Source organism: Mandrillus leucophaeus, unplaced genomic scaffold (assembly GCF_000951045.1).
Source record: "Mandrillus leucophaeus isolate KB7577 unplaced genomic scaffold, Mleu.le_1.0 Scaffold34, whole genome shotgun sequence".
Lineage (NCBI taxonomy): Eukaryota > Metazoa > Chordata > Mammalia > Primates > Cercopithecidae > Mandrillus > Mandrillus leucophaeus.
Window position 1 is genome coordinate 628308 of NW_012103587.1, and position 23689 is coordinate 651996.

At 47.6% G+C, this 23689-nt stretch overlaps 1 protein-coding gene across 5 annotated transcripts in view; it reads right to left on the minus strand.

Moving 5' to 3' along the window:
• CCDC92 (coiled-coil domain containing 92) overlaps window positions 1-23689 on the minus strand; it is a 34550-nt gene that overhangs the window by 2188 nt on the left and 8673 nt on the right. Inside the window, exons 2-5 of one of the 5 annotated variants that reach the window (XM_011988872.1) lie at window positions 16580-16734; window positions 5583-5675; window positions 4667-4813; window positions 4068-4109 (exon numbers count right to left, since the gene is read on the minus strand). In XM_011988872.1, coding sequence (XP_011844262.1) covers window positions 4068-4109; window positions 4667-4813; window positions 5583-5616 — 223 coding nt within the window. In that variant the 5' untranslated portion in view covers window positions 5617-5675; window positions 16580-16734. Of the gene's footprint in view, window positions 1-4067; window positions 4110-4666; window positions 4814-5582; window positions 5676-7003; window positions 7119-16579; window positions 16775-23689 lie in introns of those variants that run through there. The other 4 variants (XM_011988870.1, XM_011988871.1, XM_011988873.1 and 1 more) reach the window with 4 other exon arrangements.

The window sequence follows — 23689 nt, forward strand, 5'->3', positions numbered from 1 at the left end:
GATTGGCCCCTGGGAAGTTCTTTCTAGACTCTTCCTTCCTGGTCTGGAACTCACCTTGAGTGTCAACTCCCGATTCAGTGTCTCCTGAGCACCACTTCTCCAAGTGAGTCTCCATCAGACACACCCTCAAGTCCAGATAGCTGCTCTGCTTCCTACATCTTGACTCTCCCAGGGAGACTGGATGCAGTCGCCATCCCCAGCCTCCCCTTCCTGACTGTGCCCTTCTGCCGGCTGCTCAGTGCTGCCACCTCCCTGCTCCTCCAGCCGGCCTTGGTCCCACCTCCTCTCTGGTCTTCCTTTCAGTCCATCCTGTATTTAGGAAGCTTGGTCACCCCTCTAAGTATTCTTGTCCTCTGTTCAAAATGGTTCCTGCCTAATAAAACCCAAACTGCCAGATGCCTTCCATTTCCACAATCTGTCCTGAATGTTATCTGATCCCACATAAATCAAAGCTTCCATCACTCTCCCTAAGCCGCCACCTCTTGTTCTGTCTCTGTTGTACCCTCTATCCTTGACCTAACTCCAGACCTGTACACCCAGTTTCCCTGTACCAACTCCACCACCCAGGGCCTGCCTAGGCACTGGACGCCACTGGATGTCTTTCCCAGGCTTCTGTCTCACTTTGAATTTTCCCACCTGCCTGAGCCAGCAGCAGCTCTGCAGCGTGTCCCGCCAGCCAGACTCTGAGCCTTTGAGGGCCCACGGCTGACTGGACTGGTCTTGTGTAGGGCACTTGCATGTTACAAGCTCACTGCAGGTGATGTGCGCTCCTCGAGGTCCCAAAAAATCCAATGTAAGTTGAAAATACCATTAAGTCAAAAGTGTGTTTTTGATATTTTCAGCTTACCATGGGTTTATTTGGACATATCCGTGGTAAGTCGAGGAATGTACTGAATGTGTATTGCCCCATGCAGTTGAAAAATTTTAAGTTGAACCATTGCAAGTTTCTCTTTTTAAGAAACATGTGTCTGTGTGTATATATGCAGGTATAGTGTCAGCAAATGACCTCCCTAAAAAGGATGCATGCAGTACTACCTTTCATGAGGTTTATTTTTTTGCCAAAAGGAAAATGGATCCTGAAACACAGTTTCAGAGGTAAAGAGAGGGACAGAGACACACACATATGACTCTATAGACACTGTAAGACCCAGGAGCCCAGCCACCTGGGCTGAACCCCTGCAACCTGAAATGCTGACCTGGGCATGGCAATGGGCCTGGTACCCACTGTCCTTCCCCCAGGGCCTGTGGGACAACAACCTATGCCTGTCGCAAGGCCTTTGCTTTCAGCCCACACGTGGCTGGACAGTGGGCCTTGGGCTCCTTCTGAGGAAGGGCTGCAACCTCAGGCCTTCAACCACATCCCTGGCCTGCTGTAACCATCCTGGGATTTTCTTTCCCCCAGACAGTGCTGCAAAAGGTTGATGGACGTTTGGAACATTCAGGAACAAGGCTCTCCCTAGGCTTCTCTCATGTCCTATGAGGGGCAGCCCACAAAGGCAGAAGGCCCTGGCAGTCAGACTGGGGACTTGGATTTGTGGGGCACCTGTCAGATGAAGATGCAGGTTCAGAGATGTCAAAGAACTTGCCCAAGGCCACACAGCCCCTCTGAGTCAGAGCAGAGGCCCGAATCTGGGGCTCACTAAGCATCACTCTGGTTCTTTTGGCCACAGCATCCTGAGAGCAGCTTTTCCTGGACAGACATTCTCCTTATCATCCTTCCTTGAGAGTCATCTAGCTGTGCTGCCTTCTCCTCCAGGGCGCGGCCTTGGCTCCGGGCTGATGTTTGCCGGCCCTGACTTGAGCGGGCCGTCCTATGGGAAGGTGCTGGTGCGACTTCTCCTCCATCCCCAGCTCTGGAGAGCTGCTTCGGTGACTGTCCTTCCTGGGAATCAGCACCTCCTGTTTTGCCAATTTCTTGCTCTTTATAGAAAGCTCCACTCTACCTCCTCCTCTGTACATACCCCCTTTCTGGAAATTTCAGTCTTCCCATGAAAGCTTGGTGCACACTGAGCTGACAACAGCAACTGACGCTGGTCTCCAAACGCCACACTGCTGAGCCTGCCCAAGCGTTAGGGCACTGCAGTGCTTATAAACCTGTGCACTCCCAGGGCCAGCCCAGACTTCTGGGGTCACAGCCCCCAGGGCAGGGAAGCCAACAGTCTATGCTGTACCCTGGGTCCCGGAGCTGCTTGGAATTGGGCAAGTTTTGGGTGCACTAATGTAAAACAATTTTCACCACTGGGAGGGGAGATACCCCACTGGAACCACCTGAGAGGCTTCTGAAACTGCCTCTTCTAAGACACAGCCCTTGCTGTGAGGACCCTGCTGCTGCTGGGAGCACTACATCAGGTGGGTGGGCGGGCAGGCGGGCGGCCTTGGGACCGGGGGCTGAGAACCTTGACTGGAGAGGCCACAGGGCAAAAGTGTGCTTCTTCAGATTAGCCTGGGCCAGGAGGGGACAGGGAGCAAGGACGCCCTGGCTTCCGTGACACGGGTAGCTCCTTTCCCAAGGCTTCAGTGGTGGCAGGTGTGGACGCTGGAGGTCTCCAATGTCAGGTTGAAACCCTGTTCCTTTGCATTCCCCGAGGCCCAGCTCCCGGTCCCAGGGCTTCGGGGGAGGTCCCTGGTGTCCCTCCGCAGGGAGACTTCTGAGGACAGCCTCCTGTTCTTCCACCCCAAGAAGCCCATGGCGCCTTCCCTACCACACACAGACAGAAAGACGTCTGGGCTCCTCAGAGGCACACTCAGGAGGCTGTAATATGAGCAATGCAAATGGAAAATATCAGTGCTCGGTAATCCGCTAAGGCTTGGTGGAAATGGTCTGTGTCTTTGACAAGGAACTGGACACTCTCAGGAATGGTAACTGCCATTGTGAGGCCTGTTTAGAAAAAGGCATTGTGGGGATGGAGAAGTTCTTCTTCAAAGTTTCTTGAAACCATGAAGAGCTTGTCATTTCCTTGCTCTATGTATATCTCTATGTATGTTTCCATGCAGCTGCTCTGACTTGCCCCAGCATGCCTGGACAAGGCTAAATGAGCCCCGGACCATAGTACATGCTATTCCTTATTTGGAAACCCTCCTGACCCTCTCATGATTAGCTTCCTCTTTTCTTAGTCCTCTTTCCCCTTTGCCTATTTAGGAAAGTTTCAAGCTTTTAACCAATCGGGTTAAGCCGCGAGGTCCCATTCCGGTCAATGGAAAGGGGACACAGTCATAGGGCAACTGCATCAGGTTATGAAGATTAGAAATGTCCTCGTCTCCTTTGTTCGAGTGTGCTCTTGTGGCGAGACTGCTGGCGAGTTGCACCCTTTCTGCAGAAAGTAAACTAGCCTTGCTGAGCCATCCATTGCCTTGGTGTGTTCTTCCTGACGTGATAAACCCGTTTCCAACAGGCATCTCTGCACAAACATGGATTCAGCACTTTCCAAATTCCCACCCTGTTCTGGGGAGCAGGCTCTTTGCAGCAGGCACAGAGAGCCCTGGGAAGGCCTGGGTTTCTGTCTCTCCTCTGGCAGCCAGCAGGCGGATGCCCTCTGGGGTTCCCTGAGGTCCTGGAGGATTCTGGATGGGGGAAGGTTCTGGGGCTGTAGTCCAGAGAAAGCCCTGGATCCTCAGGGAGCTGTCTAGTAATGTGACCACTCGCCCGCCAGCATTTAGCAAGCAGCTGCTCTGTGCCAGGCCCATGCCAGGCGGCAGCGACACAGAGGAGCGGGGGCGGTTCTGCCCAATGCTGCTGCTGCTGTTCCTCCTCCTTTTGGGTTTAAGTCACATCTATTTTTATGTCCTGATTACACAAGGAACACATGTTCATTGTAGGAAAAATCAGAAAAACATAATAGGCATTCCAAATATATGTGTCAGTCAAAAGAAAACAAAATCACTCATCCCCCTGCCCACTAATAACCACTTGCCACATGGAGGGATCCAAACATCCTTCCCATCTTCCCTTAGAGAGCTCAGGCCACACGCGTAACTCTTCCTAGCAAGTGTGTGACTAGTGAAAACGGCACTGACATGTACCACAAAGGGAAAGGTACTGTCATTTACTTCTGGGGAGGAGTTCTTACCTGTCTGTTCCGAACTTTTGACTGTCAGCTCATATGTTAAATCTAAAAGGGAAATGTTACACATTAATTCTGTTACCATACATTTCAAAATCTTCATCAGCTTTGAAAATGCAAAACCGATGCCCATGATTGGCCAGCAAGTCCTACCCAGACAGAGCAGGGTTTGGCAGCAGGAGAGGCGAGCATGAGAGCAGCAGAAAACATCAGGGGCTGCTGTGCTCCCTGGGGTCAGAGGGCACCCTCTGTTCCCCCACACTCCCTTCCCCATTCCCCCACGACATAGCCCAACCATCCAAAACAAGCCAGCAGCTGGCTCTATGTATCACACAGGTTATATCTTGGTTATCAGTTCCAAAACGCATTGGAGATTCTAACCATTGTATTTTAATCTCTTAAGTCCTCAGTATGCCAAGAAAAGGCTTTGCAGCTTTATGCTCAGTGCATCTTGATTATGCAATGAGGATGATATAAGGCATTCAGATGGACTCCTGCAATGACGATGGGAGCTGGGGGCAGGGCAGGCCTAGCACGTTCTGGCGCTGGGCTCTGCCGTGCCCCATAGCTGCCCCCCGCCTGCTCGGGCCTGCTCCCCGATGTACCTGTGCAGTGCTGCTGCAGCCGCCTGATCTCGGAGTGCAGCCCCTTGAGTGTGCTGGCATGCTCCCGCTGAAGGAACAGGAGGTTCTTCTGTGCGCTGTGCAGCTGGTTCTCCAGGTTTGTGGCTGCCATGCTGACATCCAGGGGACCTGTGGGTAACACAGACCCTGGCTGCGGTCCCTGAAAAGGGTCCCAGGGCTGCCTGCCCTCCTTGGCTCTGGGTGCAGAAGGGTGTGCACTTCCCAGGAGAGAGCAGAAGGAAACCACAGCGCCTGAAGGGCAGGGCACGGGGGCACCAGGGCTACACTCCCATCACAGCAGGCAGGCCCCAGGCCAGGGACAGCAGCCTCTGCTTCCTGAGCACCTCAGGGTGTGCCCTAGCACTTAGCACCATGCCTCGCACACGAATGAGTGAGGCCCACTCCACCGTACAAAGTCACTTCCCTTTACTCATGAGGAAACAGATCAAGAGAGGCAGATTCGCGAGCCTGGGGTCACACAGCCAGTGAGGTATGGAGCAGGGATTCTAATCCAGGGACCCGTTTCCAAATCCTGTCCTCTCCACGCACCACCTCACCCCAACAGAGACCAAATCACTCCCAAAAGATTTCCCTGACCAGGAAGCACTGACAGCTTCCTCATGGGAAAAGTTGGCACCTGGGAAATGGGCCCAACATTTCCTCTAAATGGCATCTGGAGCCGGCCAAAGTAAGGAGGGAGAGCTGGGCTCAATTCCAGAGGGAAGCCCCCTGCACTTCACAGCACAGAGAGGAGCCACAGATCCTTCTTGGGAAGGTTTGAGAACGTATCTCATGGGGCCAGGGGGTGGCGCAGGTGTCTGGAGTCTGTCCCCAATGCTTGGCCCCTCCCAGCCCCAGCTTCCAGCATCTGATGCTTACTCAGGGCCCCAGACTCTACCTTCATCGTAACTCGAGAAATGTGGTGAAGTCATGGGTCTTTCTGGAAAAGCTACCAGAGTAATTCAAGACGCTTGTACAGCACTGAAAAATACTGAGGATGAAATGTGGGTTATTTGCTTATAAATTATTATTGTAAACACAGAGCCTCAGAATGCATTTTTCCTAATTTGCTATTCCAGAGAACCCTCCGTAAAGGAGGTACAACTTCTCAATGGCTCCTGGGACACAGCCCATTTGTAGGATGCCACAATGGGACCGTTTTGGAGACCCTGACACACCCAGGCTGTCACTGCTTCAGACGACACCAATTGCTTGTCAATGATCTGTACGACCAGTGATGTGCATGCACACTAGCTCTGGAGCGAGGACGAGTTCATAACGAACTTCAGACATTCACTTTCATCACACGAAGACACTTCCCAGGCGCTGCTCTGGGGAAAGCCACAGACTCCACTCCAAGGGCCACCTGAGAACGCAGAGAAGGAAATAAAACACGACGGAGCTCACTAAGGGGAATGAACGATGACACATCCTAAAAAGGACCAAGAAAAAGAGAAACAAGAGGCCCTTTCAGTTGGCGACAAAAACTGGCAGGAGAGGGCCGTGGCCCCAGAACACGGTGAGTAGTCTCGGGGGCACCTCGCCATGAGCAACGATTGGGCAGAGCTGATCAGAAGCCTTGAAATTGGTCATCTCTCTGAACTAGCAATTTATTTTTAGGAACCTGCCAAAGGAAAACTATTACTTTTGTGTGAAAAGAGGTAGCTGTGAGAATGGTCACTATAGTGCAGTTTGCAGTTGGAAAAGACTAGAAACAAACTCAAAACCGACAACAGGGAGTGGGTTAAAAAACTGAAGGCGACCATTTCTAGGCATGTTTCTATGAAACAAAGCATAGATCTCCCCGGCCTTTGACGCCCCTCGCACTAGGGTGCAGACGATGGCAGAGATGAGTTTCCATCAAGCAGGGCTTTCCTCCGTGGAACTGTGGGCAGTCTTCCGGCAGGAGCGAGAACGGGTGTTTTCTGTCCCCAAACCCGTCTTGTGCTGTAACCGCAAACTCCTGTGTAGGCCGCTGGGCCAGACACTAGTTTCTAAGTGGAACCCACAGTTCCTGAGATCCCAACACTGTCTGCACAGCACGTGGCCTTGCGGGGCGCTGACCTTAACAAAGGAGCCAGCTAGGACAGGGCAGGTTCAGCATGTGGAACGTGTGCCGCGTGCTTGCTGTGGAAAGGGTGAGCACCTTCTGACCTTGCCCGTCCCTCACAAAGCAGAACGCTTGAAAGCGGAACAGCCTCAGCGTCAAAGGAAGGAAAATCCCAGCAGCGCCTGAGAGCTGTCAGTAGCGGTGCCTACGTCTTCCTTCGACTCAGCAATCCGGAGTCATTCACTCTGGCATCAATTCCAGCACCTCACCTGGAGGCTGAATCCCGAAGAGCTGAAAGGGGTTTGGAAGTGGGAACTCTACCAGAGCTGCCTGACCACTACTTTCAAAGGACAGACTCAAATCCAGGATTCTGTTGGCTGATGGAAGGAGCAGAGCCCATGTGTTAGTGGCTTGCTGTCAAAGAGAAAGAACCATTTAAATGTGATCCAGAATTTAGTGGGTCTCAGATGACAGGAGAGCTGCCCTAGGCCTAGCGTCCTACCTCTCACAAACGCTGTCCCCAGCTACACAACCTGGGGGTGGTCTTGATGCTGGCATCCCCCGCCATCCACTTCCAGTTCATGATGATGTCGCTGGCATCCTGCTTTGAAAGCAGTTCTCAGATCCGTTCAACTGTACCCATCGCCACTGCTGAGGCCATCCGCACCCTCACCCGAATCCCTGCCAGGAAGCCTCCCCGTCCTCTCCTGCCTGCTCCATTCTGCTCTCCACGTGGCAGCAGAGTGGTTTGGTTGTTAAATTGAAACTGCTTAAAAACCTCCAACGGTTCCCGCTGCTCTGAGAATCGGACTGGTCTGCCCAGCACTGCAACTGGCCCCACCACCCTCGCGTCTCCTACCCCAGGGCTCCTGGTGGCACCAGCTTTCCTCCGGGTGCCCTGCCGGGCTGTGCTTCTCCCACCCTGGTGCCCTCTCATGGCTCCTCCTCTGCCCAGAACACTCTTCTCGGGCCTCTCTCCTGCCCACCTCTCCTGGGTCTGCACTGTCTACTTATCCTTTAGGTCTCAGTAAAAGTTTACTTTCTCCCGGAAGCCCTGGCCCCCAGACTCGGCACCTGGTGCATTACCACCCTGTCCCCAGTTCTAGTCTGTGTGTCTCTGTGAGGGTCTGTAAGTGTGAGTCTATTCCCCACCTCCTCGCACAGACTCCAGGCTGTTCACTGCTGCACCTTAAGCCCTAGCACAGTGCCTGGCACCCTGGAGGTCTGCAAATGGGCCCCTGCTGCCAGTCTGTGGAGTGCAGCTGTGGTGCCAGGGGAGTATAAGGGCTTCAGGGTTGAAAAGCCTTTGTTTCCATGGGCTTCCTATTTAGGTGCTTCCTTTACAGGCATACCTTGCGCAAAGAAAACAGGATATACTAAAACACCCCAAAATGACACGACCACCTCACCCACCATGGTGGCACAAAATGGGATGCGCCTCTATGTAGAGGTCAGTATTTGCTTCTACACACCCCATGGGGGCAGAGGGGAATGGAGTAAAAGTGTTGCCAGCAGCCATCCCTATCATAGTGTGGTATTACATTTGATTTGTAACAAATTTAAATATGATTCAGTAAGTACTCATACTCTAACTGCCTTGGTCAGTCAGCAACTTTGAATTGTAACAACACTGTATTTCATTAATCCACTGTGTTAACTGCAGAAATACAAAAGCATCCTTAAAGTGTCCCATTATGATGGGTAGACAGCCTGGAGAAGAAAAGGCAGGCGAGCAGGGAGAGTGTGATCATGTAACGCGTGGAGCTCGCCAGTAAACGCTGGTGAACCGCTTGGAGCCCTCACAGTGGGGGACAAGGGTCTCCTGGCCTGGGGCATTTCACTGACTGTCACTCTCCCCTTCTTCCACACTCTGTGCTGACTCAAAAGGCCCTGACATGGAGACGCCATCTGTGCAGGGCATTCTACAGCTGTTAGGATATTCCTAAATAAGACAGGTCCACTTGGGGCCAGGGAAACAAAGCACATCTCCAAATGGCATCCAGATTACTCAATTATTTTCTCATCAGCTCAAAAGAATAACAATATCACTGGCTTTCTGAGGGCAGAAGAGTTGCCACGGCTTAAAAGACAGTGGTGTTTTCCACTGTGGTCCTTCACTACTGAAGAGAGGTAATCATTGTGATGATGTCACGCTCCCAGTACTGTGGCACGACTGAAGCCACCGAGGCATCCCGTTTAGGCTGAGGAGACCCAGCCAAGAGATGCACATAATTCAGAGGGAGAAATGGAGTTGGTCCCAAGGGACTTAATTCAGTATCAGAGACATTTAGAAACATGAAGGAACATTCATGACAGATCCGTAATAGGGTCAGCGTGGCGGATGACAGGAGAGACAGGGCGTCTGCTGCAGATGAATAACGCCGCCTGCTGAGTAAGGGCACTCACCCCATCTTAGCTGTGTGTCAGCCAGGAATGGAGGGCAGCTCATCCAGCCCGTCTGGCAAAATGCTTGCACTTTCTGTGTCAAAAGGGCATATGCTACAAATTGTGTGCTCTTTGTACTGCAGTGCTCCGTCCTGAGGCAATCCAACTTTGTTCCTCAGCGTTGCTGGGAGCCATCCACAATCTTACAGTTATTCGCTCAACGAAAGGCGGCAAGGCCAGGACACTGGTCCTCTTCCCTCCTTGAGGATGCTGCCCATGGCTGCAGATAATGGGGCTCCAACTGACTATCACTTCGGGGCTTAGTCACAGCCGCCAGGCCAGGGGCCAGCCCCCCCAGGTGACTGTGCACAGCTCTGCTGGTTTCTCTCCCCAGAGAATGCCAGCAGAAGCAATGCAAATGGGTACTTCGAAGGTCAAAGTCCTGCAGAATAGGTGACCTTGATCAGGACTCAAAGGTTAAGCCACACGTACATTTTTTCCTATGGCAAATCCACCAGGTACTAAATTAATTTACTGTTCACTCTACATGTTCAGAAAGTTAATACTCAAAAAAGTCTTTTTGTTCCAAATCCTATAGAGGTAGGCTCTGAAGACGTGGCAAGACAGCTTCCTGGGTGGGGGGGGTGTACTGCTGTCATTTCCTAGTGTCAACGTGTCTGAGGAAGGCCCGGCCTGGCCGAGTGCACTCTCCAGCAGCCTGGAGACAAGGGGCCCTGTGAACAGCTCAAGCCGAATTCCATTTTCCTTCCAAAGCGCTGTCCCTTCCTCTCAGGGCACTAATGTAACATGGCGACATAATTCTATCCACGGACCACGTGACTTGCCCTTGCACAGTGTTCTTTCACGTTACTTATGTCACTTGCTCTTGCAACCCACTGCTGGGGAAGACAGGACGCTATTCCACAAAAAGAGAGAATACACACCAATAAATGCATCTAAGCCTTGCTGCTTCTCCTAGCCCACAGGTGATGTGGTGACAATCCCGAGGTCTGGGGCAGATTTAATTTCATGCAGAAATTCAGATGCTTTCCAAGTTGTGCACATCAAGTCTCTAATACTTTGAAACTGCAGAGGAAAAGCAAACACAGCCCACAGAAGTAGCCTTTTGGCATGGAAGGGAAGGCAGCATTCCTCCAGAGTCCAGAGCACAGGGCCAGGCCGTCAGAACAGCACTGCTCGCGCGGAGGCTGGATCCACTGGCTCTCCAGGGTCCACGTTAGAAAATCACACACCTGGCCAGGCGCGGTGGCTCACGCCTGTAATCCCAGCACTTTGGGAGGCCGAGACGGGCGGATCATTAGGTCAGGAGATTGAGACTATCCTGGCTAACACGGTGAAACCCCGTCTCCACTAAAAAACACAAAAAAACAAAAACAAAAACAAAACTAGGCGGGCGAGGTGGCGGCGCCTGTAGTCCCAGCTACTCCGGAGGCTAAGGCAGGAGAATGGCGTAAACCCGGGAGGCAGAGCTTGCAGTGAGCTGAGATCCGGCCACTGCACTCCAGCCTGGGCAACAGAGCCAGACTCCGTCTCAAAAAAAAAAAAGAAAATCACACAGCTATAAAGGCACTGCCGACCACCCAATACGGCAGAAAGACTCACTAATGACTCTTGCTCGTAACACCAGCAAAGGTTCCTAGGAAGCTGGGTGAGGGTGGGGCTTTCTGGGCCAGGCTAGCACCTCAACAAAGCAGCAAGGCTAGCTTAGGAAGAAAGCACAAGGTATTCCACCCTGTAGCAGGTGTGTCCTGGTTCCTGGGATCCCAGCAGGTGCCCAGTCCCAAGGCCAGGGGGCAGACTCATCCTCTTCCCCTGCAAGGCCAGGCGGACAGGAGTCCTCTGGAGCTGAGTTAGCAATAGGCTATTCCTGGGAAAAAGCAGCACTCGGCTGCCAAAAACAGCTCTGGTGTTACCCGTGGGAGGAATCAAGGCCAGACTTATCTTCCCCCTTTTAAAAATATGCCTTTTCCTTTAGTGCCTCTCCTGTGTGCACACCTCCTTGCACAAATTTTCATGGTCAAGCACGTTTCTGATCACGTTGCATCTCTCTGACTTTCTTGGGACCAAGCCCCACTTCTCCAGAGGCCCTCCTCAGTCTGCCCTTCCCAGCCGCACCCCACGGGGTCCCCTTAGGGCTGTGTCCTTGTCAACACTGGTGTCCTCTAGCCCCTGGCGTGGCCTGGACCCCTCCAACACAGGGCCTTTGCACACCTTGTTCCCTCTGTCTAGAACTCTCGTGGCAAACCATTCCCTGCCCCCTGCCTCATTAACTTCCATTCTTCCCGCACATCTGAACTCACACATCACATACGTGCTGCAGATAATTTCCTACTGCTTCATAATGGCACCGAGTGGAGAGCTAAACCAGAACTACACTGCGTTTGCCAAAAAGCACCGCAGCAGCATGAATCTGAACACGACCTCACCCCACCATTTCTCAACATTCCAGAAGCAATATTCTAACGTATTCCTGAGACATTTCCTGGACAAAAAGAAATGGAGTATCTTTGGTAGGAAAGGGTCACACCATTTAAAAATGGGAGATTGTTTCTGGGCAATCAAGAACAAACTTATCTTTTAGCTGAACACAAAGCCTGTGGAAATAGGGTAATAATTTTAGAATCTAAAAAAAATAGCACACTACCACTTAGGTGGTAGCTGTGAATTAGTTATAACGAGCTCTTTTAGATTCTAGTCATGAATAAGTTATGACCATTCACATTTGGTTCTCTCCTGCCATGAACACCAGGAGCCCTGCCGCCCTCTCTGTGCACTTTTTGAAAGGCCCTGACCTGGCAGCACTGCTTGGCCTTTAACAGGGCACAGTGCCTCAGCGTTTGTGCACAAGGACCTCTGGGGGCTTTTCTGTGGGAACTTTCTGTACTGCTCTGGTGTCCTATAGCTTAAGCGTTGCCATCAAGAAAATGAAGGCTGGCCAGGGAACAAAGGCAGCAATTGCAGTGATTGAATGTAACAGGAGGATAAAATGATTCCTAGCAGGGAGGTGGTTTTCTAAGTAGATTCATGGAGTCAGAAAACATTGAGGGTAGAATAAATCTTCAATATCAGGCATCCAACACCCCTTTGTTTCAAGATTAAGAAACTAAGGCCCAAAGAAGATCTGCTTAACACAATGGGATGCAAGAGACTGGCGTGGACAAACTCTTGAGACATTAGACCACGCTTGGGGCGGTAACTGACCCCTACCTTGTTACCTCAGTCATCGTGATGTCTGACTCATGGGGTGGCTTTAAGTGCTAAAAGCAACCAGGACGGGCCTGGCATAGAGTAGTGCTCAATGAATGTTAGCCATATTATTTTTATGTAAACACTGGTCAATAGTCCTATCAATATACCTCAAGATTGTTTACTTAGCCAACTAGGGTATTTCCTGAATATTATCTAAGTATGGAAATGAGCTAGCAAAGAAATTCCAATTACTTCCAAAGAGGGAAGGATAAAAGCAAATAGAAGCATTTTCTGGGACCTCTATCCTCCATTTTCACTGGAGAAGAGCCATTCGGGGAGGCAACTAGAGAGGCAGGCAGAGCAAGGCGCCCCGAGGGACAGGAAAGCCTGCTTCCCCCTTTGGAACCATCTACAGTACTTCACGAGGCTAAAAAACGGTCCATGGCTAATTAGGCCATCAACTCTCGATTCCAAATACCTGCTTTTAAGAAAGGCCACTCACCGTCTCTGAAAATGGATACTGATGTTACTTGAACTCATCATCACCTGGATAAACTGTTTTGCATGGTAGGACCCTATTATTCCTACTTGTACATGTATCTAAGAAATTCAACTAGTGAGCGAGCTGAAATCTCTAAAAGTTAAAGCAGCAATAAAAAGGGACAACACTTCAAGGAAGGGTAAGTACTCAACAATGACTCCAGGAATATTTTGGTAAAAAGAGTAAACACGATTACAAAGTGGAAGCAAAAAGCAGAAGGCAAAGGTGCAATTACGTTTTAAAAAGATAAAACATCTTGTTGATTAGTCATTCTTAAAGAATTAAGTTTTTTTAATCTGGCAAAAACAGGTGTGGTCGAGAGCTTAGCACAAGAGTCAGAATCTTGGGTTCCAATTCCGACCCTGCCATATCCGAGCTGCAGCCTCTCTGAGTCCTCACCTTTCTCTTCTATAACATGAGAAATAATCAAACTTACATGATAACAGTGACTGGGTGGGTAAAATGAGAGCTTTGTATAAAACATTTTGCAGTGTGTCTGGCTTACTGCGATAAAGTGGCAACTGAACTAAATTTGGACTCATCCAAATGTGGAAACTTTGGATGGGAATGTTTTGTGGGTTCCCCTACTCCCGGCTAGGCAGCAGACGTCTTTTAATAGGCATGTCTCTAAAAGCTGGAAGAGGAAAGAAAACTTCAGTAGCAACCAGGAAAAAGAAAAAGATTTTTTTGCGAGATAATCACCACACAAAATAACCTGAATGTCTGTCAATAAAGGGCTAGCATGGCACATCTAAAGTATGCAATAATTAAAAACAGCATAGGTCTGTATTTACCAACAAGGTAATATGTCTATGATCGGTTAAGTTTTTAAACAGTATGTTAAAAACTGTACGTATATTTTCACATTTTTGTATATGTGTAGAAGGATATACACCAAAGTGTTAAAAATCATTTGTCTCGGCCAGGCACAGCGGCTCATGCCTGTAATCCCAGCACTTTGGGAGGCCAAGGCGGGCGGATCATAAGGTCAGGAGATGGAAACCATCCTGGCTAACATGGTGAAACCCTGTCTCTACTAAAAATACAAAAAATTAGCTGGGTGTGGTGGCACATGCCTGTAGTCCTAGCTACTCAGGAGGCTGAGGCAGGAGAATTGCTTGAACCTGAGAGGCGGAGGTTGCAGTGAGCTGAGATCATACCACTGCATGCCAGCCTGGGCGACAGAGCGAGACTCCATCTCAAAAACAAAAACAAAAATTAGCTGGGCGTCGTGGCATCCGCCTGTTACCCCAGCTACTGGGGAGCCTGAAGCAGGAGAAACGTTTGAACCCAGGAGGTGGAGGTTGCAGTGAGTTGAGATCACGCCACTGCACTCCAGCCTGGGCAACAAAAGGGGAAACTCCATCTCAAAAAAATAATAAAGAAAAATAAATAAATAAATAAATAAACATTTGTCTCTAGGTGGTGGACTCTGGGTGATTTTTACCTTTTAAAAATTCTATTTTAGTACTATCTATAAAGCTTCTTTAGTGATGAAAATATAGTCAGAAAAAAATTGTAAAGTTTTCTCTTAAAAAAGATAATCACTAAATATCCACTAACAAAGTAGCATCATATGTTTTAACAGTATTGTTCCAGGGTAATCTTGGATTGCTAGAATTGTGATTGGTTTACCATCACCAAGAAGAATTAATGGGAAGGTAGTTGTTACAAATGTAACAATTTAGTGTCCCAAAGATATGCAGAAAAATGACAATGATGAGAACTTAGGTGCCTCCCGCCATGCATTATACATTCCTGTCATTCTCTGACATTATCTTTCCTATGTATTTTATTTTATTAAGGCTCATCGACAATTCTTTCGACATTAACAGCCATTTCCTTCTGAAAGAACGTGCAGCCTAACATTAAAGTTGTAATGGATGTGATTAGAGAGCCTGACAATTAGACATGGAAAGAGGGTACGCAGCCTGTCTGGGAAGGCTGCAGTCACTGGAGGCCTACAAGATGGATTTATTAACCGGGTTTCTCTGCACTCTGATTATCTCATACTTTAAGAGTTTCTATTTGGCTTCTATTTAAAAACCATGTCACGGGTCTGTACGCTGATGAGGGCTTGGCTTCTCTGTGTGAAAATGCCTCATGAAGAAAGCAAGTCTGTATTTCCGGTTGCTTACGCGTGTCTTTCAGTGGCCTGTGCAGGCCAAGATAGGCAGACACATGCGCTCCTACCATCTGTGTCATGTGGTGCCTTCTGGGAGTGTCCTGGGCTTCATGGAAGATTGGGTTCCTAACCGCCAGGAGCCCAGCAGCGGGTGGCAGACCCCACCCCAGGAGGAGGGAGCACCAGCACTCCATCTCCGGACCCTCAGAGCTGGAGGGGCGATGCCCATACAGTGTAAACTCTGCACTTTCTATTCCAAAGACACAGGCTCAGGGAGAAGCTGCTTTGGGGGAGAAGGTGGCTAGTGGGGCCATGGAGGTGCTGCTCAGGCCCTTCCCACCCTCCCTGCATCCTCCTCCTGCCCTTTCTCGGCAGCCCCCAATGTGACTGCCCTCTGGTGATCACCCAAATAGCCTTGTTTCAAGAGCTAGAGCTAGAATCGTTTTCAACTTAGTAGAAATGTCACTGGTGCACTTCTAACAAGCTTGTCATTTACCATGATGATCCTGAGTCAACAATTTAAGCACACAAGTATCTCATAAGTTACCACACAAATAGTTCTACCTAGTGATACCTTCCTTTAATGGGAGGGCAAGTAAGCAGTTCACATCCAACTGGTCTTTCCATTTCCACTTCAGATTGAGATTACTGCCGATTTTGTCTACCAAAAGATACAGTGATCCCAAATGCCAAATCATCGTTCATCCTAACGAAATAGGAAATACTTCATCTTAGTGCTTGATGATCACAATCTCAACTGTAGTTCCTAGGCCAAGAAGATGTGTTCCCTTACTTTAAAAATCTCAATCTCTATGGTTTGCCAAACAGATGGACCAATTCACCTGACTTAACTGATAGGCTTCTTTTATCCATTTGTGGGTCTGCCTAATTACAGTACAGGTTTTAAGGAAGGAAATATATTCATTAGCTGAAGCTCTATACACTTTTTTTTGGGTTGGGGGGGAGACAGGGTTTCTCTATGTTGCCCAGGCTTGACTCAAACTCCTGGCCTCAAGTGGTCCTCCTGCTTCAGCCTCCTATGTAGCTGGGATTATAAGTGCCAGACCCCTTACCTGGCTCTATACACTTTAATTTAGCCATATTTTTCCTTTATTACTTACAAAAAGTGAAAGCGTCCATGGTTTCATTAGCTATAATGGGCATCAGAGAAGATGCCTGTCACTTACAGAGGAAAGAGACGTTATCCTTGTAAGGTGGTAGAAAAGGCTCTGCCCAGTCCCAGCCATGTCATCTTGGACAGTGTAAGAATTTAGCTACGCAACAAGCAAAAGCAAGCCAACTCCTCCAACTTGCCTGTCTGTGAAAGGGGCCCACACGGATTCCTTCCGATGAGTTGAGACAGGGAGGACGTTAGAGATCCTAGATATTATTAAAATAGTCCAACAATAGTCACTTCAGTGAATAAAGTCACTATGACCAGGCATTTAATTTTAGTACTTACATAGCTTCTGGTGATCAATAATCAGATACTTGTTTTTATTGAACATTTATTCCTTTGGAAAAACATAGCTTAAGTATCAATATTTTTAAAAGACAAACTCATATTTTTAAGAAGGCATTTACCATTTCCCTAGATCGTTTCCTTTTTTTTTTTTTTTTGATGGCTTCAGCATGTCCATTTAAGGGTGTTTGACCTCTGACTTTCCATCTAGTGATCTGAGAGCTCCAGCATGGATTATTCAATTCTTTACAAGTATCCTTTCCGCAAACTTCCTGTGCTGTGCAGAATAGGTGAGGCATGCTTACTGATGGCATTTATGACTGATCCCCATAAAGTTCTTCCCACTCACAATCACTCTTTATTATGTCAGGGAACAAGAGAATTCCCAGAATCATATGTTCCAGCTCTCTGGGAAATCATGCATTAAGTTCCAGGGGAAGGGAAAAGCTTCCCACAAAACAGCTATCCATTAAGAAGGTCTGTTGTTTAAAATGCACCAGCAATTCTAACATCCAGAGACCAGTGAGAGAATGGTACAAGGCAAATAGGTGTCACTTTAGGGCTGTCTTTGCAACCAAATTTTGATCATCATAGATAAATGAGCCATTAGTGCATTAACCCAGTCAAAATAAATGAAAACAAGTAATGGCAAGTAAAATAAGGGGCAGGACAACTGTATTTCATAGATCACGTATCAGCTATGGGAGGAGAGTGAAAGAAATTGGGGAAGGTAGAAAATCACTACATCTGATATTCATTAGGAATTTTCAGAGAATGAGAGGCAATCCAGTATTTTCTTCCTGTCCTCGCCTTGTTAAAGGTCATCATTTTTCATTTGCACTTTTTCCATTTGTACAACTGACTTTGTCTCTTCCTCTTATATTTGACCTTGTGCCCCCACAATGGGGTTAATTGTAATCCTTGGTTCATGACACACTCTTTAAGGGCTCACTTTCATTTAGATACTTTTACAAATAAGCACCCAATGTATCCAACATTTTTGGAACTTAGCAATTTTGGTTTTAGAGTGCCCAGATTTTCCATTTGAAGTCTGAAATTCTTAGGTTGGATGTTTCAGCTTCTTCTGGTTGATCCAGCTCTGGTGAAGCCTACTGGCCAGTCAGGAGCCTGGGAGTTTGACTTCCCAGTTTTCAGAATGGACAGGATGGTCACCTGAGGTCATACATGGTGGCCACTGTCCTTGCTGGCTGTGGGGGAGTGTGAGGCAGCTTCCATCTTCCCAGGCAGCTGCTATGGGGATGCCTTTCAGTTGGCTCTGCCTGGCTTCTTAAGGGTGTGATCACCACACCGTAAAGGGTGGTAACAGCAATCATGTTTGAGGATAACTCTGTCCTAACGCATTCCCTGGATTTAAAGCATCTGGGCAAGAAAATACTTAAGGGCCCACTTTCATTTAGATACTTTTACAAATAAGCACCCAATGTATACTCAAAGACATTTTTTAATAAGAAGCTGAAAATCATTAATCAAAATAGTAATTATGACTATTATTTACCAAATGTCTATGTATCAGGCTTATAGATGATCACTTAATTCTTTTTTTTTTTTTTTTTTTTTGAGATGGGGGAGTCTCGCTTTGTCGCCCAGGCTGGAGTGCAATGGTGTGATCTTGGCTCATTACAACCTCCACCTCCCAGGTTAAAGTGATTCTTGTGCCTCAGCCCCCTGAGTAGCTGGGATTACAGGCATACACCACCACACCTGGCTAATTTTTGTATTTTTAGTACAGACGGGGTTTTGCCATGTTGGCCAGGCTGGTCTCAAATTCCTGACCTCAAGTGATCTGCCCACCTCGGCCTCCCAAAGTGCTGGGATTACAGATGTGAACCACCACTCTCGGCTGATTACTTAATTCTTAAAACAATCATGCAAGATACATGACTATACTCATTTTTTATTTTATTTTATTTTATTTTGAGACAGAGTTTCACTCTTGTTGCCCAGGCTGGAGTGCAATGGCGCGATCTCAGCTCACCACAATCTCTGTCTCTTGGGTTCAAGCGCTTCTCCTGCTTCAGCCTCCCGAGTAGCTGGGATTACAGGAACATACCACCATGCCCGGCTTTGTGTTTTTAGTAGAGACGGGGTTTCTCCATGTTGGTCAGGCTGGTTTCGAACTCCCGACCTCAGGTGATCTGCCTGCCTTGGCCTCCCAAAGTGCTGGGATTACAGGCATGAGCCACCGCGCCCAGCCGATTAAACTGATTTTTTAAAGAATGGAGGCTCAGACGAGTGAAGACACCTAACTAAACTTGCAAATCCTAAGTGCATGAGCCAAATGCAGATTCTTTCCAAAGGCTGCCACCTCCTCTGCCTCGTGCCTTCCTAAAGTGCTCTCCAATTCCAAACTCAGGCTGTTTGGAACCACGGGCTCTCATGGCAGCTCTGGGAGAGAAGGACAAGCTGTCTCCTCACGTAAGTGGTCTGTTCTGCTGTTTCCTGTGCATTCTGGAACGTTCAACCCAAGTGTGGCCGCTTAAGTGCAGTGGTAATGCTGCTGCTGACCTCCCTGGCGTCACTGACTGTGACAGGTCCCGCTGAGGCTTTCCAGGTCTTGTCTCATTACATCCTCACACCGCTCTAGGACAGAGGAACTGAGGCGTAGAGAGCTTAATCTGCCTTATTGAGATCATACATAAACTTGGTATTTTTTTGGTGCTTTGTGGTTTCCTCTGCCCTTTTCAAGGAGGGGGAAATTATGCCTATGATAGGCCTACATTTTTCCTGATCCTTTGGTCAGAACTCATGTTAGCTGAATTTAAAAGCATTCAATGACAAGATTTTCTGAAGAGGTAATGTTCTCTCCCTCAGATGCACTCTGGTTGAAAGTGGAGGCCGGGTGCGGTGGCTCAAGCCTGTAATCCCAGCACTTTGGGAGGCCAAGACGGGCGGATCACGAGGTCAGGAGATGGAGACCATCCTTGGCTAACACGGTGAAACCCCGTCTCTACTAAAAAATACAAAAAATTAGCTGGGCGAGGTGGCAGGTGCCTGTAGTCCCAGCTACTCGGGAGACTGAGGCAGGAGAATGGTGTAAACCCGGGAGGTGGAACTTGCAGTGAGTTGAGATCTGGTCACTGCACTCCAGCCTGGGCAACAGAGCAAGACCCCGTCTCAAAAAAAAAAAAAGAAAGTGGATCACACAGATGAGCTATACTGGATCTGTGCGCTACAGTGGAATAGCAGGGTAGGGATTAACCAGGCTGGATCCAGACCGCCAGAGTTTGCATTCTAGTTCCGCCCTTCGTTAATGATGCAACCTTGGGCAAGTCACGCATAACTCCCATGCCTTATTTCGTCATCTGCAAAATGAAAAAACAGTACCTACACCTCATTAGGATGTGGGGAAGACTGAGTTTATCTAAAGAGATGCTGTCCAATGGAACTTTCTGTGATGATGTAAATATTCTATTCTCTGTTGTCCAACAAAGTAGCCACACCAAGCGTCTGGCTGCCAGACTCTTTTTTTTTAGATGGAGTCTCACTTTGTTGACCAGGCTGGAGCACAGTGGCGCAATTGCAACCTTGACCTCTTGGGTTCAAATGATTCTCCTGCCTCAGTCTCCTGAGTAGCTGGGACTACTGGGAGCTGGGACTAGCTGCACCACCACGCCCTGCTCATTTTTGTATTTTTAGTAGAGACGGGGATTCACCACATTGGCCAGGTTGGTTTCAAACTCCTGACCTCAACTGATCCGCCTGCCTCAGCCTCTCAAAGTGCTGGGATTACAGGCACGAGCCACTGCGCCCGGCCTTAGGTGCCAGACTTACAGATGATCACTTAATTCTTGAAACAATCACGCAAAATAGGTATGGTTATGCCGTTTTTAAAGAACTGAGGCTCAGTGGAGTGACCACACTCTTCTGTAGCTATTGTGGCCACATGTAGCTATCAAACACTTGAAATGTGTGGCTAATGTGTCTGAGAAATTTTTCATTTTATTTTTTGTTTGAATTAAAATAAACTGTCCCCATTGGCTAGTGTCTACCAAGTTGGGCAGCACAATCTAAAGCATTTAGAACCATGGCTAGAGCTATGTGTTTACTATCATTGCTTCAATACGGAGAGTCATCCAAGAGTTCATTTGCTCCCAGGTAAAATGTAACTGCTGTGGCCAGTGCTCACTTTGTACTGCTGGAATAATTTAACAATTTTCTTCAACTGCCATCATCATTATGCCATTTTACATCTTCATAGCATTTATCACTCTCTAAAATTAGGTCGCTTATTTATCTTTCTTACCTTACTAGCTTTGTAAACTCCAGGAGAACAAGGACTTTTCTGTCTTGTTCCCTGCTATTTCCCCGCCACCTACAATAATGGTGCCTCTGGAAACCTGGGCTGGCCCTTTAAGAAAGGCTTCTTTCTAAGAGTTGCACATTAGTGGTGATCTCACTCAGCATCCTCCCCGACCTCATCATTAGGTGCTATGCTGTATCTTGTATTAGTGAGCAGGAGAGGGCTTAGAACAATTTCTCTGATTGCCATAGATAGCTCAAAAATAAAAAGAGTAAAAAATTATCAAGCCACCTACAAATTAAAATTTCATTTCTGTGGAAAGGAAAATGTGGGCTTGTTCAGGACTTCCTAGAGTTTGTGACATACAGTATCTTCTCTGGTGCAGCTTACTGACACCTGGAAATTTCTCTTACGAGCCAAGTATGTGAATTGTCAATGCTAAGCCTGTGACATGGCACTGAAGCGGAGATGCGGCCATGGTGCATGTAAGCTCATGATTCAGATCATGCTTCATGAGCTCCTCAGTGGCACTCAGCAGCTCAGAAACTCAGGAAACGCCTGTCATAAGCTTGGATGATGCTTTTCTTGGTCTGTGACACAGTGAGAAAAACGAGGACAATGCAGTGAGTTTTCCATAAAGCTAACTTTATTAGACTCAAAGGACAATTCTTCATTTTCATTTTAGAACTGCCAAATTTAAAAGCGCACTGTCCCATGAATTCCAAAGCCTAGGAGCCACTCTAATCACTAGGAGGTTATGGAGATCGCCAGGAGCTTAACGTCATCATTGATTTTGTTTTTTAATTTGCTTTTTGAAGTTTACAAGGCCTTTACAATTGGCTAGGCAATTGATTTCTCCTTTTAAATATGCATCTGGAGGTGAAAGATCAAGCCAGCATATGTTTCTAAAGTGCTCACGGTGTACTCAGTCCTATGCTTACAATTTACTTGGGGATATGAGACTCAGCCACTAAAGTACAAAGAAAACAATATATAATTAAATCCTCACGAGGCATACACCAAGCACAGGAGCCAGAGGAGGGCTGTCCATTAAGGGTGAAGAGCTGCCCATCACAGCACTGGCAGCTCTCTCTTATCTACCTGTCTCTCCTGCCCCAGGCTGCATAAATCCCTGGAAGACAGGGGCCGGCCTCAATTATTTATTGTAGCATTCCTGACCTATCTGTTGCCAGACACATGGAGGTACCTAATAATGAGTGAATAAGGACTGGAGTGACAAAAGTTTTACTCTGAAGAGGTTGGAATTAAACTGAGCCTCAAAGGATGGGCAGAGTTGGGTCAGGAGGAAGCGTTTCTGGGGAAGTAAATACGAATGAAGCTTTAGAAGGAACATGAGACCATTAAACTATCTGATATGGAAAGAACATTCTGGGGAATGGTGGAAAATAAGGTTAGACAGAAAAGTTAGTGTCAGATTTAAGTTGTATATTAAAAGCTGCTCAGAAAAGTCGAGATGGAAAAGATAAGAAATGGGGAAAAGCTGAGTTTTTACTCAATAGAGGCAAAATCCCCACTTAAGGGAGTTTAGTCCGGCAGGGATGATGCAGGATGAAGCAGACAGAAACTGCAGTAGCAACACAGCCTTTAGCTCCAGGGAAGAAGAATGAACACGGAATCACCTTTTACCAAGGGCTTGGTGCCAGGCGCCATGCTACGTACTTGATCAACACTCTAAGGAGCAGATATTCTTACTCACTTCACACGTTAGCAAACAAGCTTGGAGGGTTAAATAACTTCCTTAAAGTCACACCTAGTAAGTGGCAGAGCTGGGGTCATCCCAAACCAGTCTGACTCCAAAGCCTATGCTGTTAACTAGATAATAGACTGTCCCTAAATGAAGACAAAATGCTGCAACCCTCTTAAACGTAAAAGTGCATATGCTGCACAGCCTGAACACCATTTGGCCAACATTCCATTTGTTAAACATTCTCTTTTGCCCTTTTCTTTCCCCATATTTTAAGCTTTAAGCTTCTCAGGTCTACTCTTTTGTGCCAGATGCTAATATAATTCCAGGGCTTATTCTTGATGCTGCGGCTTGTGAAAAAAAAATTCAGAGGAAGAGAAAATACTTCTTCTCTCCTAAAGCTGCAGAAAAACAGACACCATTCTGGGTTAAAAAGCTAGTTCTCTTAAAGAGCTACAAGCTTACTCTGCTATTCTCTGTGGAAATGTGTAAAAATGTACAATTCTGTTTTGTTTGTACTACCGAACGAGTATTTTAAGACACCTGGGCTTTAGAGATGGTTGCTGAATCCTTTGAAATACAGCTCTGAACTTCTAAATGTCTGCTTTTTAAATTGGTTGCCTTATTTACTAATTTGTTAATAATACAATTTCATGTGGTATCTCTTTTTTGAAGACATAAACACTTTTAAGGTGTTCTGGTTAGCTGGATAGGTGGCTTGGAGTTTCTCTCGATACAGAAGACTACAACAAATGCAGATATTGACAAATTCTTTATTCAAATGTAGTTTGAGTTTTGCCTGCTAAGTCAACAACTGATGCTGCGATTCAGAAGGCCAAACGGGATGGGGAGTAGAGACAGGAAAGTGGCGACTCTGTGCTGAGACATAACATCATCTGGCAGTGGCAAGAGTAATCTTCACGTGGGGCCTCGAGAGGAGATGGCCTGCTTCTGCAATCTGACTCTAGCCTGCTAAGAACACCATCTACACAGGTTTTTTTTTTTCACCCTCAGAGAATCTACAGTCGTTGTTTTATGGCTGATGCAAGATACATTTTTCTTTTTTTTAATCCAAAGAACAGATGGAATTAGCGTGTAAGTTTTCTGATATGAGGCAAACTGTAAGCAGTCGGAATTCATGGAAGACACAGGGTTCTCATCCTCCTGATGAGTCTTGAGTTTGATCAAGTTGGAGCGGTGGTTCTCAGCTGGGACAACTGTGCCCCCAGGGAGCATTTGGCGATGTCTGGAGATGCTTTGGGTTGT